Raw genomic sequence first — 17393 nt, 5'->3', positions numbered from 1 at the left:
CATGCATTGAACTTGGTGCCCCAAGTACATCATGATGGGCCCACGTGCGCTGTTGACTCGTGTGCACATGCAATTTTCCATCCCAGTTTCGAAGGTCTCCAATGGTTGGAGAGATTGCTGATGAGTGAGTCTGGAGTCAGTGCACTTTGCCGTGATTTCAAATCCTTGCTTTTCAGAGATTTAGAATGCTTTGGAATCCAAATCCTCATCAACCGTTTTGCTACCAAACTAAAAAAAAGTAGGTTTTGAATTTGGAATACAGTATAATATCCTCAAATCCAGGCTGCCAAACGGCCTGTAAGCATCAGACATCATTTACCCCAAGAAATTTGAAGAACAACTAAAATTAAATTTGGATGAATAGTGTCGCCAAATTTGTGGACCACTCGAATGCCCTCAAAGTGGCCTGAAATTCATGTAATCTATGGGATCTATACTACTAACGCATATTTTTAAGCATTTGGCATCATTTACTCAAGAAATTTGAAGAAAATTTTAAAAATAAGTGGTATCATTCATTAAAAAATGCAAAAAAAAAAGGAAAAAAAAAAAAGAGAAAAAAGAGAGATGTAAAGCTCTGATTTAATGCATGCATGTGTAGATTTAAATTCTTGGTAATCGCTCGTGAGACTTGAAATCGCTTCAGGGGCTTATAACCGCTCTTGGGACCTCATATCGCTCTAGGGACTTGTAATCACTCTCGATACCCGTAATCGCTCCTGGGACCTGTAATCACTCTTGGGACCTAAAATTGCTCAAGAGTCTTGTAATCACACTCTAATTGCCCTCGGGACCCAAAATCGCTTATAAGACGCGAAATCACTCTCGGGACTTGTAATTGGACCCTAATCTCTACTTGGACCTATAATCGCTCTCGGGAGCCGTAATCGCGACCAAGACTTGAAATCGCTCCTTGGACCCCGCAATCACTCCCCAGACCTGTAATCGTCCCATAATCGCTCCCAGGACCCATAATCACTCCCAAGAACCGAAATCGCTCACAACACCTATAATCACTACCAAGACCCGAAATCTCTCATGGGACCAATAATCGCTCCCTGAACCGGAAATCATTCTAGGGACCTGTAATCGGGACCCTAATTACTCCTGAGAGCCATAATTGCTATCGGGACCCGAAATCACTCCCAAGACCCGTATTCGCCCTCTAATCACTTCGAGGACTAGAAATCGCTCTTGGGACTTGTAATTAGACCCTAATTATTTTCGACTATATTCGCTTCCGGAAGCCTTAATTGCTACCTGGACCCAAACTCACTCTTGGAATTTGAAATTGCTCCTGGGCTTGGAACCTAATCTCTCTCTCGAGACCTATAATCGCTATCAATAACTTAAATCGCTCCTGAGACCTATAATCGGACCAGAATCGCTCACGGGACCTATACTCAAACCTTAATTGCTTGTGGGACCTATAATTGCTACCAAGACCCAAAATCGCTATTAGGATTGGTAATCGCTCTCGAGGCCTATAATCACTCCCTAGAGCCACAATCGCTATCGGACCCGTAATCCTTCTTAAGACCTGAAATTGTTCCTGGGACCGTAAATCATTCCCGGGACCGTAATCGGTCATGGGACCCGAAATTGCTCCCAAGACTCGTAATCGCTCTTAGACCCTAATTGGTCCCGGAACCTATAATCGCTCACGAGAGCCGTAATCGATACTGGGACCCGAAATCTCTCTCGGGACATGTAAGCACTCTCGGGGATCTGAAATCACTCCTGGGGCCTATGGTCGCTCTCATGAGCTTGTTAGGAACCAGGTCCGAAATCTCTCTCGGGACCCGCAATCACTCCCGAGACTTGTAGTCGCTCCCTAATTGCTCCTAGGACCTCAAAATTGCTCTCAAGACTTGTAAACAAGCGCTCTCATGAGCTTGTTAGAAAATATGTTTAATCAGCAGTTAAATAGGACATATAACTTTAATAAGCTGCCTACAACAGTTGAATAGGTTATTCTTTAAATAAAGGGCCTGTCCGGAACCCGTAATCTCTCCCCAGACCTGAAATCGCTCCCGACCTGTAATTACTCTTGTGATCTGAAATAACTTGGCAAGTTGGCCAGCCTTGGTTTAAGGCTCACTGCCGAGTGCTAGTGCTTTCACTTACACTGCTAAAGCAACCAAATTTTAAATTTTTTCTTAAATATGTGCTTATTTTAGTTTAGAGAAGGTTTCAAGTCCAACCGGTTGTACCACAAGTTATGGTCCAATCAGTGGATAATTTCCAATCTGTCATGCACATGCAACATCCAACCCTTTCAATAGGTTGGTCCCTTCATAAAGATCACCTAATGCAAAAATCAGCCTATACTACTCATTAGGTACAAACAAACATATAGCCATTGATAAATAACATAATACAAGTGTGGCCTACTCAATAAATAGATGTGGCTGAATTATTCACAAGTTGATCCTCATGATGGGGCCAACTCATTCGACTGGTTAGATTTTGTACAAACATGGGACGTTGGAAGTTATCTGTTGGGTGGACCTAACTGGTTGGACTTGAGATCTTCTCTTCAGTTTATGCTTATTTGTTTGATGAATTTTACAATGCTCAGACAAGCACTGAGTTTTCTTTCTGAATAAATTTTTGTGTGGAGCATCTTCTTCCTTAATATTTTTTATCTTACCTAGTGAAGGTGTGAGTTTACTGGGGCAAATCTTCGTGGAGCTGTACTTGCTGGAGCTAATCTTCAGAGTGCAAATCTACAAGGTAATCTTACAGCATGTGCTGTCTACAATGCGTGCTGTTTTTTCCTGAATAGTTCATTTCTCCATTTACTTGCTTTCTTTATTTTTTCAACATGACAAATTTATTTGATGCAACCAAAGTTGAGTTGTTTTTCACCACCAAGTGAAATATGCAACTGATGAATCCAGTATCTTGAAGCAAATAATGGCAATTTGGATAATAAAACCAGCATAAAAAAAACAACAATAATATTGAAAATCAGTAGAGATGGACACTGGATCCACAAATCCAGTTACATATAAGTTATAACAATCAAACAGAGAAATTTCATTAACTTCAACCCTACCCTCAGCCCTATACTGACCACTCATTCCAGTAACACGATAACCCCATTTCTTAAGATCATTATCATCATAGCCTTGTTCTAAATATGACTAGCATACTTCTATGGATGAACTTTGGTATTAATTTCACAAACTTATACCTGTCCTGGGTTTGCTTCTAATTTGCTTAGTTATTATTAAAATCCTGTGATCTTTGGCCCAAATTAATACATCAATTTATTGGATTTTGATATGCTGACCTTGATATAGTGGCCCTGTTTAGGATATGGGGATCAATCTCAATGCTACTTTCATGAACCCTTTGTTGTTACTGGTTTTTTGTTACAGTTCTTGCTTAATTATCCACATTAGTTGTGGCATTTCCACCTACTCTTACAAATCCCATTTCTTCTTGCTGCATAATAATGTGTGAATCTTTGCAACAAGTCAGCTAAATAAAAAGGAGAGGAGCTTGAAATTGTTAGATACCTTTTAATGAATATCTATCCATTAAATTCCTTACAAAAGCAATTATTGAACCCGGACAAATGAGAAAGCAAATGCAATTAAACCCTGCAAATAATGCAGTGGGGATGAGCAACATGTGCTCAATAGAAGGCAACGCATGCCACGGGAAGAAACACATGTTACATAACCATTGAAATAGACTTGTTTTTCTTTTTTTCTTTTTTCTTTTAATTTGAAACAACCATGTAAACTCCACGTGTATGGCTTTGTTCACAATCTGAAATTTAATGCTAAAAGCCTAAATTGGAAGCCTATTCATTGAGTACTAAATGAAGAAAATAAAGGAAACGATCCTATTGGTTATAACCAGTGTTCGAAATATCGGTATCGCACCATGTATTGCACCCTTGGGATACAGATATGTATCGGTTATCGCACGGGATATATCGTTTGTATCGCATAATTTATTGCACTTTTTGGGAAACATGGGGAATCATTGGGAAAATGGTTGAATTTTTTAATGAAACTTTAGGGATTGTTAAAAAAACCCTTGATACACACTTTTAAATTATAACATCTCAAAAAAAAGATGCACATAATAAATTTCCTTTGTATAGGGTCCTAAACTATGCGATGTTTAACTGAACTAATGCAACTATATTTAAATTGAATGCATGATATTTTTAAATATATCAAAGTTATGTATGAAAACACAACCAATTCACTGAAAAGCAAAAGAAGAAGTAAAAATTGAGAAATATACATATCAATGATGGGGACTAGTTGTGGCCTAGACCCACATAGAGTTGCACGATGGCTCGTAATCATCGTCTCCATCTTGACGAGTCTGGGAATAATACTGCTGCTCTACAAATCGACAATATTGTGCCCAGGTCATAGTAGAATAGTATCAGTTAAGATACTCCCTGACATAACGCTGATACTCATCCTCTCCGAACTAAATCAATACGCCCATCCGTAGGTACTGCGTAATCGTTATAGTTTGTAACTGATATGGATCTGGGAAGGGCACATATGAAGCTCCTTAGTATCCATATTGTTGGCCATATCCATACTGCTGCTCATATCCCGTCCCATATGTAGAAGTGAACTCCTGACCATGGTTGAAAAATGAAGTGTTGTAACTGCTAGAGTCACTCGCCGCATATCCACTAGGTCAGGAGAAAGAGGGAAATCGAACTTACCTCTGTCAATCGATGAATGGCCCACCTCCGATCACGTAATCTTCGCTACGGCCACAGGTACTCTCTGATTTTTCCTCTTTTTTCTTCTAATTCTTTTTTTTTTTTTTTTTGATTCTCTGGTAAACACGCAAACCCTTTTTATTGTCGTTGTGGGTTGTTGGCTACAGTAGACTTGTGTCCTCTGCAATCAACCCGTGAGTTTGTCAACAAATCCTGGGCGAGCAATCAACACCAGTGAGTGCATCGTGAGGATATCAAGGATATCGCAGATATCGCGCGAAATATGCGATATATCTTGTGATATCAGCTGATATATCGCATGATAACTAAAATTGCGGAATTTTTAAAACTTCTGATGGATATCTTATGGGTTTCGTATCGCTAGCAAGCGATAATAATAATGTTGGCCGATATTATCGATATTGCGAACACTGGTTATAACACAGAGTTGTTCCTAAAATATCTCAAAAAATTGCTTCTAAAAGGAGTAACCATGCATATGGGCCTTTATGCACAGTTGTATGATGGGTTTGGGGTCTATATGGTTTTTATGAAATCCCTCTAGAATCCTTTAAAAAATGTCCCTCTAGATCATAGGGTTGTAAAAACTTCTCCCTTTTGGAATTCTATCAGTCGTGTAGTGTGTATAGACATTTATAGTTGTACCCTTTGTATAAAAGCCCTTGAAACTGCATTACACTTGTACTCCATGCAATTGGTGTGGAAGGTATTAAACACTGTTTAGAAAAAAAAAAAAGGTGTTTGGAGCATGTGTATGACTCACATCTATATAGCTGTATGACTGTAATGACTGGATGGTTGTATTTTACCAAAAATAAGGCATAAGAATGATATTTGATTCCCCATTTAGCAAGGATTCACACATGTAAGCCTCTGCACATGATGCATGGTTTAGATCATCAGAAAGTAATGGATTGTCGGTCGACTAGAAAAGGGTCACATGAGCACCCCGATTGCTCACTTCGGGAAGTGACTGACATGTTTGATTACAATGCATTTTTGTGTTTGTCCAACACCCTAATTGACCAATCATTGGCGCATATACCCCTACCTCATTCATAAAAGAAACCCTTTCTCTAGGTGAGTCACTGTCCTTTACCATTCCTTCAATTAGGTTGATATTGCACGCTGCTAATCACGTTTCCTGAGCTCTACTTGTTCTTCCTTGGTGTTTCCAGAGTTATTACTTATTGTTTGCATTACCTTCAAATCAAAATCTTTGCTAGAGTCGTTTATTGACCTCTTCCAATGCTTGATGGGTGATGTCGGGATCAATCCGATCCCTCTTGATGCAGGACATGAAATTAAATATGACATGCAAGATTTCAAGCTTTAGATCATACCAATTTTAAACAATCACAAAATTCCATGTCCCACATACGATCAAACATTCAATCAAGGGGAATCTACGGGGGTCCAAGCCTACACAAGTTTAGGGCTGGATCAAGTAAAATTATAAACCAAACAATGCCCAAAGGAGTGTAAGATTCATCCACTCTTGCAAAGGATTGTTCCCCAATTCAATAGATTCACCATGTTTCAATTAGGGAAAAATCTAGTATTTGCAAAAGTTGGAAATACTTGGAATTTAGGACTATTTAGGGTTAGGGTTGGGGATTTAAGGCGAGAGAGGAGAGAAATAGAAGAGAGAAGGAACCCGAGATGATTCACGCGTGTGGACAACCACCAGGCCCAGGCACACGTGCGTGAATCCCTATCCGCACGTGTGTGGGGCCCATGGAACCGGAAAAGGCCACCTAGGGTGGGATTGACAAGGGGTGGCCCACTCATACACCAAATCTCGTGTTGATCTGCTGCCCGGTTTGTGCGTGGTGCTCCGCTGAAGTTTCAGCCTCTCTGGTGGGCCAGAATCTGAAAATCTGCTGTGGAGAAGAACCTAGGTACAAAAAGGGGTGAATTTGAAGATGGGAGGGCTGTAGAAGATGATGGATGTGGGGTGTAGGGGTGAAGTTTATTTGGGATGATCGTGGCTTCGCACCACGGTAGTTAGCCCTTTCGAGGAAGGGAGGGTTTCACACCCAATTAGATTCTTCAACTCGGTGAGATAAAGAAGAAGAAAAAAACGAAGAATTTTATTCATAAAACTTCAATGAAAAATACCTACATGGGGTTGCCTATTTATAAGAAAACCCTAAACCCCAAAAGTCGCGCCATGTGCGCACACTAATACTTAGAGATGAACTAACAAAAATAACAACTAATCTACGCAATCAAAACCATTCATGATGTTTCTAATAATGATAATAACCAAAACTCAAAAACCTATATCATCTAGGGTAGTGAGAAACGATCATGAGATTCAATGGTGGAATCCACATGATGATCAGGTCCACTCTAATGCTCCATAGCATAGCCCCCTAACTAAGAGGTCCTCCATAGACGTCGTCGTCGATCCAGATCGATAGTGGGGCCTTCCTCCTCCTTGAGTACGTGCGTAGGGTGGGGGGTGTGCGCGTGCACATGATGTCCCCATCACCTCTTCCTTGCATAGCATGGGGGTGGTGTTGGCCATAGAGGAAGGGGGCTGTTGAAGTCATCCCTCCTTGTCGCTCTGTGGTCAATTTGGATGGAGTGAAATGAGAGATGCTTTTCTAATTGGTTTAGGTTGTTGGATAACGTGTTCAGGGGGGTGGACCTGGATGTCATGGATTGGCTTTGTCCCTCAAATCTTTGCCAATTGTATTTTAGATTCATTGGATTGTTGGTCTAGCTTGCTGGAATTTTGGGTGTAGATCCCTCATCTATTCCTTTTTTTTTTTTTTCCCTCTTTCATGAAATTTGCCACATAAAAAAAAAAGCCAATCATTGTTGGAGGGAAGGCTAAGATGATGACAATGATGATTGTTTTAATCTTTTTTGGTGCAACAATTGAGGATCTAATCCCTGGGAGAACTTGTAATGTTTCTTTCTGTATATGTGCTATTCCTGGTCTAACTAGGATATGTAACAATGATGTTCCACTTTTTAGAATGTTGTGGTGTTTGATATCCATCAGTATCACGCACTAGTAAGGCACACACCATAGCAATTAGAAAGAAAAGAAACTATTCTTTCTTACTTTCTTTTAATATCAGTTATAAACTATTTTAATGGTTTTAATATAAGTTATAAACTATTTATATGGTTATATTTCACATATGAAAATGTGCTTGATAGTGTTTCAAGAACTAATATTTTGATAACCGTATATATTTTTATGAAGCTACTTCCTATCTCATGGCAACAGCATGGACATAACAGCATTAAACCAGAAAAGGAAATACAAGGGCCAAACAACGGCTCCTATGTAACAAAGTGACCCTCGTGTTACTCAAGAGCTGAAGTGAGCACCAGTGCCTCATTAAAACAAAAAAACATCCATATCCCATCCAAAAAATGCAAAACTAAGCTATAACCCCAAAGAATATTGACCAATTGGAAATAATCTCACCCACTCGTATGCAATAAAAGTCCATTATTGACTTGGAAATCACCCATTGAAGATTAAAAGAAAGAAGCGACGAGACACACCCTTGCAGATGAACAGTGTATACAAAAGGTTGTTAACTGACTCTGTATCCTCACAAACAGATGTTTGCATGGGAGAAATGCCTTTTCCACAGTTGTCTGAAGTGAGAATTTTATTTTATGTGGCTCCAAGGAAAAGTTTTTACCTGCAGCAAAGAGAGTTCCCCTAAAATCTCTCCCATAGAAGACCTGCCCCAGTAAACCCTTGGAAATCTTTTACCAGGGACCCTTTTGAAGTACAGATAGAGAACATGAAAGGGAAATGCCTCAGTAGAGGATCATGCTCCAACAACTAATCCTCCCAGAGATGAACATTATTGCCCATGCTAATCGAGAAGCTCACACCTTGGAGCATAATGTCCCCAAATCTGCCAACAATGTTATTGTTTTCTCCTCTAGGTCGGGCACCAAACTTATTGCTTTACGCAATTCTGATACCCCTCTTGGTTCCATCCCTAGGAGCCATTCCATCTCTCAAGAACTGTATTTGCTTCTGATAATATTTGTCCACAAGGCATTTGTTTGCACCCTGGATCTCCACCACTACTTACATCTTTGAGATACACAAGGTGGATTTATGCCCCACTGGGCCACCTCCGACCTTGCCAAAGGAAATATCTTTGGAGCTACTCTACACTTTTCCCTCAGTACACTTTATCATGAACAGTATGGATGTCTAATCGTGTTGTTTTCTACAGTCCCAATGCATGACACCTATTCTGTCCTTCACTGCTGCATATGTCCATGTCTAAGTTAGAAAGAAAGAGGATGGAATTGTTGAGAAAACTGATTATCACCTAGTTGCATAAAAATGTGGTCATTTAGGTTGTAAACTTCAGCACAATGGAACTTAATATGAAGTGGCATGCTGGAGTAACTATTGTTACCTTGCAATTTAGCTTCCATGTTGGTAATGACAAATAGAGTTGAATTCCCTGTACCAAGTTTGTTCTCTTTTCCATATTTATGTGGTAATTTTGCAGATGCATGTTTGATAGAGTGTAGCTTTTCTGGTGCAGACCTTCGCTCAGCACACCTACAGGTTGAGGCATCTCTTTCCCTTATTATTTGTAGTTTACCTACCAAGGAAATGCTTTATTCGTCTTTCAGTTCTTATCAAAGTCCATTTTGGATTGACAACCATATCTGCCTTGCAATGCATACATATACAAATTAAAGGGCATGTTTCAATGAAAAAAAGGGCATGCTTCATTGTATCATGTTCAAGTCTGTGGTAACATTGTCTAGTTGAGGATCGTGTCAAGATGTGTTGATCTGATCACTGTTTTAAATTTTCAGACTGCTGATCTTACCGATGCCAACTTAGAAGGAGCTAATCTAGAAGGAGCCAATTTAAAGGTAAAGTTTTCTTAGCAATATGACAATATATTTGAAGGTTTGGAACATCAGATTTGGGTGTGCCTTGTAGGTTTGGTTGTTTTCAGATTTTTTATTTTTAATGGGAAGATGAGCAGGTTTTTCTTACTTCCAAAGGGCCAATAGCCCAAAAATGCAGAGGGAACAAAGAGTAGAGAGAAAAGGCCACACCTCGGGCCAGGAAAGCAAAAAAGAAAAAACCCACAGCATAGGCCAAGGAATCAGATCTGCAAGAAACTAAATGGAATATACTATGGAGGACTGGTTCAATTTGCACTTCAGATGGAATGCTTGCTTTTCATGAACTAGTTGGGCTGAAAATGGCCTTTTAGACTCTGACTCATAAGTCCTAACTGGAGCCATCTATATTCTAAATTGTGCTCGTATTGTGAACACTCAACAAATCTGCCCAAATGCTTTGTTCATGCTTCGTCCACACATCAGGTGCTACCTGCAAACTCTCTCTCTCTCTCTCTCTCTCTCTCTCTCTCTCTCTCTCTCTCGGAAAAAAAAAGTGAAAAAAAGAAAACAAAAGAAACTGACAACTCTGAGATCTATTGCACTTCCGATTCTTTGTTGAAAATCATTCAGCCCTTGCAAGCTTTGGCTTGAGTTGTTTAGGGTCTAGAATGTTTGCTTTGGGCAGTTACAAGTTCAGTTTCTCACTAATAAGAAAAATAAAAGAGGGAGAAAACCATCACTTTCTTCTCCACCATGAGCTTGATTTTAATATGATTGGTCATCCTTATATTGTATGATAATCCTCTGATGTTTGTAGAATGCAGTCTTGAGGGATGCTCTAACATTTCCACTCCCCCATCAATTTAAGCTTTGGAATTCCTTTCTTTTTTAGTAAATCGTCCTTTGTTGCACAAACTTTTTATGGACCTCTTTGAATTCATGGAATTGCTTTTGGTGGAAATTCTGTTTGCACGGGATAACATTTCCCATAATTGTTTTTTGGATTTCCTAAAATCAGCACTTTGTTCCAAAATTTTCAAATTGGGCCATTTTGATTTCTTTCCTCATACTGAAGAGGCATCATTTTCCAAAGTCGAAGGAAACAAAGAGGAAAATTGCCCCAGTGTGCCACATGCGCCACGGTCTATCTTCAAGCTCTCACGTGTCAATATCCTATGTGCCACATGTACACCATATGCCACCCTCCATCCCAAAGCACTACATCTAAGCCATATGAGCCAATGGATACATGTACACCATGTGCCACTCTACATCCCAAAGCTTTACATCTATGCCATATGAGCCAATGGACACATGTACAAGTGCCAATGTGCCACCATCTTCTACCACCCCACGTGCCATTATGCCAATGTGCTGCGTTTCCACGTGCCATCGTCCATCTTCAAGCATTGCACATGCACGACAACCAACTTCGAATGCTCCATACGTGCCATGTGCCATATGCGACTATGTGAAATGTCCCATATTTCATCTTCAACCGCCCCTCATGTGTCGCCTTCCATCTTCAAGTTAATTTCCGTGGAAAATTCCATTTTCCTGCACAATAGATTGGAAATGGTGAAATGATTTTGAAACTCTTGTTGAAAAACTGGGGGCTGTTTAGAGTGATCATAGCTATGCCCTTTCAATTAATGCTTTGCAATTCTAGTAAGTGCTTCCCAAATCCATGATTTATAGTTTTATTACTAAACAATTGATTCTGGGATTTGCCAAATCCAAATCCTATGCAAATCCATGAATTTAACAAGTTCATGTATTTACCAAATACATGTTCTCATTTTCCTGATGCCAACTTGCCAACATCTTTTCCTTTCCAATTCTTGGACCCAGTGTTCCCAAGTTCCCTTGGAAACATGGTTTCCTCCATTTTTATTTTCCACGAGCCCAAACAGACCCTAAGGTGGCACTCTCAATCATGGTTTTCAATATCGGTATCATATCAGCCAGTACGGTCATATTGTAAAGTTATCAACGTGATATAATATGCGATGTGAGGCTGGAATGACCCAACCTAAAAAAGGGCCGTATTGACCAGCACGATGCACATCAACACCGTTATGGGGCCGATATGGGTTGATAGACCCATAAAGGCCTAAATTTGATTTTATTTTTTTTTCAAATTTGCTCTTATTTTCCTTTTTAAAAAAAAAAAATAAATCATGAAGGAAACTTAGAAAGTATTTTAGACTGGAACTAGGAATATTTTGGTTATAAAAACAAAATATTGAGTGAGATTCAACAAATCGAAGCGGAATGGACTGCTATGGGAAAAATCAGAAGGGTCACCACCAGCTTTTTTCATATTTTCAGTTTTGTTTTGTTTTATTTCAATAATGGACACTAATTTATAAAATCATGCTTCATAGGTGTTCAATTAGGACCCATTTGGTTGACTTTCAAGTTTCAACGAGTCAACCTGATAGACAAGATTCGTATTAAAAAATGCTCCAATATACCATTATATACATGTCCAAAATACAAAAAATTCTTGAATTACTTGTTTCCCTCCTTTTTTCTGATATTTTCCTTAATTCTTTAGCTTAATTTATTTTATGACCAAAACGGATGGATATGGTTTGATACGAACATCCTTTTTCATGATGTTTACTTTGGTCCTGCTCCTGATGCTTCCTACTCTTTTTCATGAACCGTTCCAAATACAAAAGAGTGAGAAGGCGAATTCACCTATTAGAAGGCACACTAAATATGAACATCCTTCCACCATTCATTGATCATTATCATCTGATTTTCATTCCTTCCAGAACTGTAGGTCTTAATTGGTTGGTATGAAAGTCCTTGTAAGACATTCACTTTATGCTATGGAAGAAAAATGAGCATGCAACGTCTTGACAATATTCAGTTAATGTAGGTGATAATTTCATGTTATTCTGTCAATACTCTGGTCTGGAGTTGTATGAACTTGATGTTGCAAACACCCCCCTCTTAGAGTAGTAGTTCCTGAATTGGAATGAATATCTTGGTTCCTTATTCATGGTTCTTATACATGGTTCTTTTCATCATTTGGGATAATCAACCTTGTAAATGATTGAATTGTTTTCCTTCGACTACCTATTCTTGGGCTAGACTGCATTTGCCATCATTTACTAAATGCCAATAGATGGGATACTTGTCTTCAATCCAGACTGTCCAAATTGGGCATCATTGTGGATGGAACATCACCTTGAAAGTGCACTGAACAGAAAATTCTGAACATCCATTTAGTGGATGTCATATTGATCGTTGAATCGAAAGCAGTAAGAGTTCTAAATGCAATGCAAGAGATCTGATGGTTAACTCTGGTTTGAAACTGCCCCTCAAAAGTCAAAACCATTTCTGACCTAAATGCTTTGAGGCCACCCGGCATTTAGAACACTGTGTTTTTAAGCATGAAAAATAGATTTGGTTATCTGTTTTTTTTTTTTTTTTGGTCAAAGCAACCCAAAATAAAGTTCCGCGCATTTCGATCCCAACAGCCACTATTTTGAGAGACCCAAATGCAGCCTAAGATTGTATTGTAAGTGTTCTCAAGCTGTGTTCCATCCTCAATGAGGCCCACAATTTTAGATGGTTTCAGTTGACAGAGAGGTCATGTGTATGGTGGATGATTTGCCATTGCTTAATTAGTGGCAGCTAATGCATAGCTGAATCTAACCCGTCATTCTTCATAGTACAAGGAACAAAGAAACATGATGTGGAATTATCTTTATTTCAACTAGTTTTATTTTCATCTATACCATGCACTGTTATTACTTTAATTTTCTTTGCTAAAAAAAATAATCATCTTTTTCCTATAATTTACAGGGTGCCAAGCTGACCCGGGCAAATTTGCAAAAAGCAAACCTTCAGCGAGCATATTTACGGCATGTTGATTTACGTGATACAGTAAGTAATGTGATATGGATTGGGCTCTTAAGTATATTTCATTTTCGATATTCATTGGATTGCAATTTAAAATGATTTTCAGACCTTTCAGTGTTTGTTGTGCTTGACAATATTATGGGTGTCAAATTGCATTTTATGGAAGTAAGTTAATGAATTCTACTGCGATTCGTGGAAATCATTGCTACTGCGCTTTAAAGCATCTCTGTAGTCACATGGCATTTGTATATGGTGATTAGGATGATTGATTTTGTGGGCCATTGTGTGGATTGGTCATGCCCCAAGGATAACATGGTTAAAGTGCAGCCATCTGGTAAGTTGCTTTAAATTACGAGGTTTGAATAACTGTTAACTACTTCATGTTCATCAGACAGCTCACAACAATAGTATGGTTAGAGTTGTCAAATCACTAAAAATTTTAGCGTATAGTCCGTCAACGTGGCCAGGACACTGGTCCTGTTCAGTAAGCATTTTGTCATGTTTGTGGTGGGGACGACAATTCATAAAACTATGAATTACACATCATTGTACCATTTCTTCGAAGTATTACTTATTACATTTTCTAGCATCTAGGACTTGATTAAAGTGTCCCAGGTGGTAATGTTGCAAATGATACTTTAGCTTTGGTTTAGGTTTGTGATGCGCATTAATCACTCTCGGTGAGGAGTCTCGAACACGAGACCTCCCTCGTGGGCCCTGCCCACCCCGAGTGTGCCCTTGCATCCCATAGGCGACCCCACTCGAGCCCGATATGAAAATGCCCAAATCACATGGGTCGCCCACTCTGAGTGTGTCCCTGCATCCCACAGGCTACCCCACTCGAGCCCGGTGTGAAATGCCCATTAATCACCCCTGGTGAGGAGTCTCGAATACGAGACCTCCCCCATGGGCCCCGCTCACCCCAAGTGTGCCCCTGCATCCCACATGCGACCCCACTTGAGCCCGGTGTGAAAATGCCCCTGCATTAGTTTGCTACCGAGTATAGGAGTTTTGATTCTAAGCTATGGAGCTTTGACTTGAAACTTCTAATATAAGTAACGCATTTTGATCCTTCAACTCGAAATCTTCCTGTGTACTTATCTTGAAAAGCTTAAACTTCATAAAGATACTTAGGATCTGATTCTTTATTGTGGTAAGTAGTTATAGAACTGAACATTGAACATTGATGACTAAAGCTACCCAAACTACATACTCTGAAGCAAACAGTTCTGCTAAGGGAGGACTTCACCCCAAGTTAGGGGTTGTCTTGGTCAGAAATACAAATGTTTAGATTTCCTTTGTGGTATGTTTATGTGATTGGGTAGTGCAGTCTGATTATGCCATAGGTTGGGTTATCTGTTGTTTGTGGAGCTTTTATTTTGTTCTTTTCTTGTTTCTTTTTAAATACGCTCCATCATCAGAAAAGGAGAGAAGACGAGTGCATTTTCACCAAAACAGGCTCTTGGTTGCGTGAAGTGGGCTTGAGATTGGAGCAAATTCAGGTTTTGGGAGCAAGAAATTGGTGTTCATAAGCATATGTGCCTAAAATGTGCAGCTAAATTACTGACAAAAAAAATTTCTGTATAAATTAATATTTTTAAGGTTTCAAGTATTTGTTTTTATCTACCAGTAGGTATCCTGTATCGATATCGGTTGGCGTAACGGTGCCATCTGATACTGATACGGATACGGGGGTGTAACGGCGATTCAGGGGCGTAACGGCTCGTAACAGTGCAATTTTTTTATTTTTTATTTATTTTTATTTTTTTATACCAAAAAAATATGGATTAAATCTGGAATATTCTAAGCATTCCAAATATGCATTCATTTATAAATTAGAACATTTTTGTGGTGGTGTAACAGTCCACTCTTTGGTGAGAAGTTGTATCGGACTGTCTGATGAATTTATGAACCAGATAACTTGAATTTGACTACAAAATTCATGTATTTAATTTTATAAATATCTAATTTATATACTTAACAATTTGATATCATTTCTCCCAATAGTTCTTTAAAAAAATGAAATTAAATTCAGGTAGATGGCGTTGCCAATTTGGGGCTGACTTGGAGGACCAATCCATGCTCCAAATCAGCCTCAAATTCATGCAATTTATTGGCATTATCCCACTTATGAATTGGTGGACATTTATTGGATAGTGAATCATGAAAAATAAAAATTAAAAATTAAAAGGCACTATTTTAAAAAATAAGCGTCTACAAATTAACAATTAAAACTATTCAAACAATTTGATTTTGGCATTGTGAGTTAGCAATTATAGTCCATAATTTAATTGGTAAATTTTAAGTTAATACATGTCTCGTGTACAATTTTTAAGGGCCCGAATTAGGCAAGACCCGAATTGTGAAGTGTAGCACACGAGTGTCAAAGTTTTTTGGGCCCCACCCGTGATGAATGTGTTATATCTACACCGTCCATCCATTTTGCCAAATAATTTTAGGGCATGAGCCCAAAAATGAGGCAGATCCAAAGCTCAGGTGGACTGCACCATAAGAAACAACAATAATTAAACGTCCACCATTAAAAATTTATTGGGGCTACAAAAGTTTTAAATCAAGCTGACATGTGTGTTTTCCCTTCATCCACGTCAATGTGACCCAATTAGCAGGTTAGATGAAAAATAAACATTGCAGTGGACCCTAAGAAATTTTTAATGGTGAGCATTCTATAACCACTGTTTCCCATAGTGTGGTCCACCTGAGATTTGGATCTTACTAATTTTTTGGATCATGACCTAAAATGATATGGCAAAATGGATGGACGACATGGATAAAATATATACATTATGGTGGGGCCACGCGGCACGTGTACAAAAGCGTGTTGCGTAACTCCAAAGAATCTGATTTCTTTGGAAGCCTGGTGTACCTATGTGTATTGATGTCAGCAAGTCCTATGGGTTTGATCATGAGGTATGTGTTATATCTAAACCGTCCATTCATTTGACGAGATCGTCTTATGGCCTGACACGAAAAATAATACAGATCTAATTATCAAGTGGACCACACTGCAAAAAGCAGTGGGGGATTGAACGTCTACCATTGAAACCCTTTTTGGGATCATAGAACTTTTGGATCAATATGAAATTTGTTTTTCCTCTTCATTTAGGTCTTTTTGACCATATGAACAGATTGGATGGAAAATAAATGTTATGGTGGGCCTACGAATTGTTTAACGGTGAAAATCATCATCTTCGCTGCTATTTTTAGTGTGGTCCAGACGATCTTTGGATACGATTCATTTTTTGGGTAATGCTCTAAAATGATATTTAAAAATAGATGAACGGTGTAGATATAATCAATACATCACTGTGGAGCCCATGTAACTTTGATCTCCTTTGAACCGTTCGTACAACTCGGAGCACGAGGAGTGTCAGTGCTCGTCTTACCATGACACATACCTACAGCAACTATACTGGTGTGGGGTACACCAGTCAATCCGCTTCCGATTTCAAATGAAAAAGACGGGAGAGAGGGAAACCGAAAAGAAAAAGAGAGAGAGAGAGAGAGAGAGAGAGGAAGAAGAAGGAGGAGGAGGCCCGGGCCGCAGCCGCAGCAGGGCGAGAAGGAGGAGGAGGAGGAGAAGAAGAAGAAGAAGGAGAAGAAAAAGAAAAAAACAAGTTTGTTTGTTTTTTTTTTTTTTTTTTATTATTTTTTTCCTGGGATCAGAATGGCTGCTACGGCCCTAAAGGCCGTGAACGGCCACGTAATCCGCAGGGGTCGCGTAACGGTGTTGGCCGTTATCGTTACGTATCGGCCCATACGGCCATATCGTAATGGATACGGGACACCTTGTCAGTAGTATAAATTCACTAATTCAATGATTTACCATAGAAGCTAGTAATTTTTTAAAAAAATTTATTTATTTATTTATTTATTATTATTATTATTTTTTAATATT

General features: G+C 39.0%; 1 protein-coding gene across 7 annotated transcripts in view; it reads left to right on the top strand.

The window, feature by feature from the left end:
- Positions 1-17393, top strand: part of LOC131232254 (FH protein interacting protein FIP2) — a 73573-nt gene that overhangs the window by 40437 nt on the left and 15743 nt on the right. For 2 of the 7 annotated variants that reach the window (XM_058228479.1, XM_058228476.1), the window contains exons 7-10: positions 2663-2736; positions 9244-9302; positions 9560-9619; positions 13421-13501. In XM_058228479.1, the coding sequence (XP_058084462.1) occupies positions 2663-2736; positions 9244-9302; positions 9560-9619; positions 13421-13501 (274 nt within the window). Of the gene's footprint in view, positions 1-2657; positions 2737-9243; positions 9303-9559; positions 9620-13420; positions 13502-13583; positions 13643-13737; positions 13812-17393 lie in introns of those variants that run through there. The other 5 variants (XM_058228474.1, XM_058228478.1, XM_058228477.1 and 2 more) reach the window with 5 other exon arrangements.

The sequence above is a fragment of the Magnolia sinica genome, chromosome 18 (assembly GCF_029962835.1).
Source record: "Magnolia sinica isolate HGM2019 chromosome 18, MsV1, whole genome shotgun sequence".
Classification (NCBI taxonomy): Eukaryota; Viridiplantae; Streptophyta; class Magnoliopsida; order Magnoliales; family Magnoliaceae; genus Magnolia; species Magnolia sinica.
This window is presented reverse-complemented; position numbering and strand designations above follow the sequence as displayed.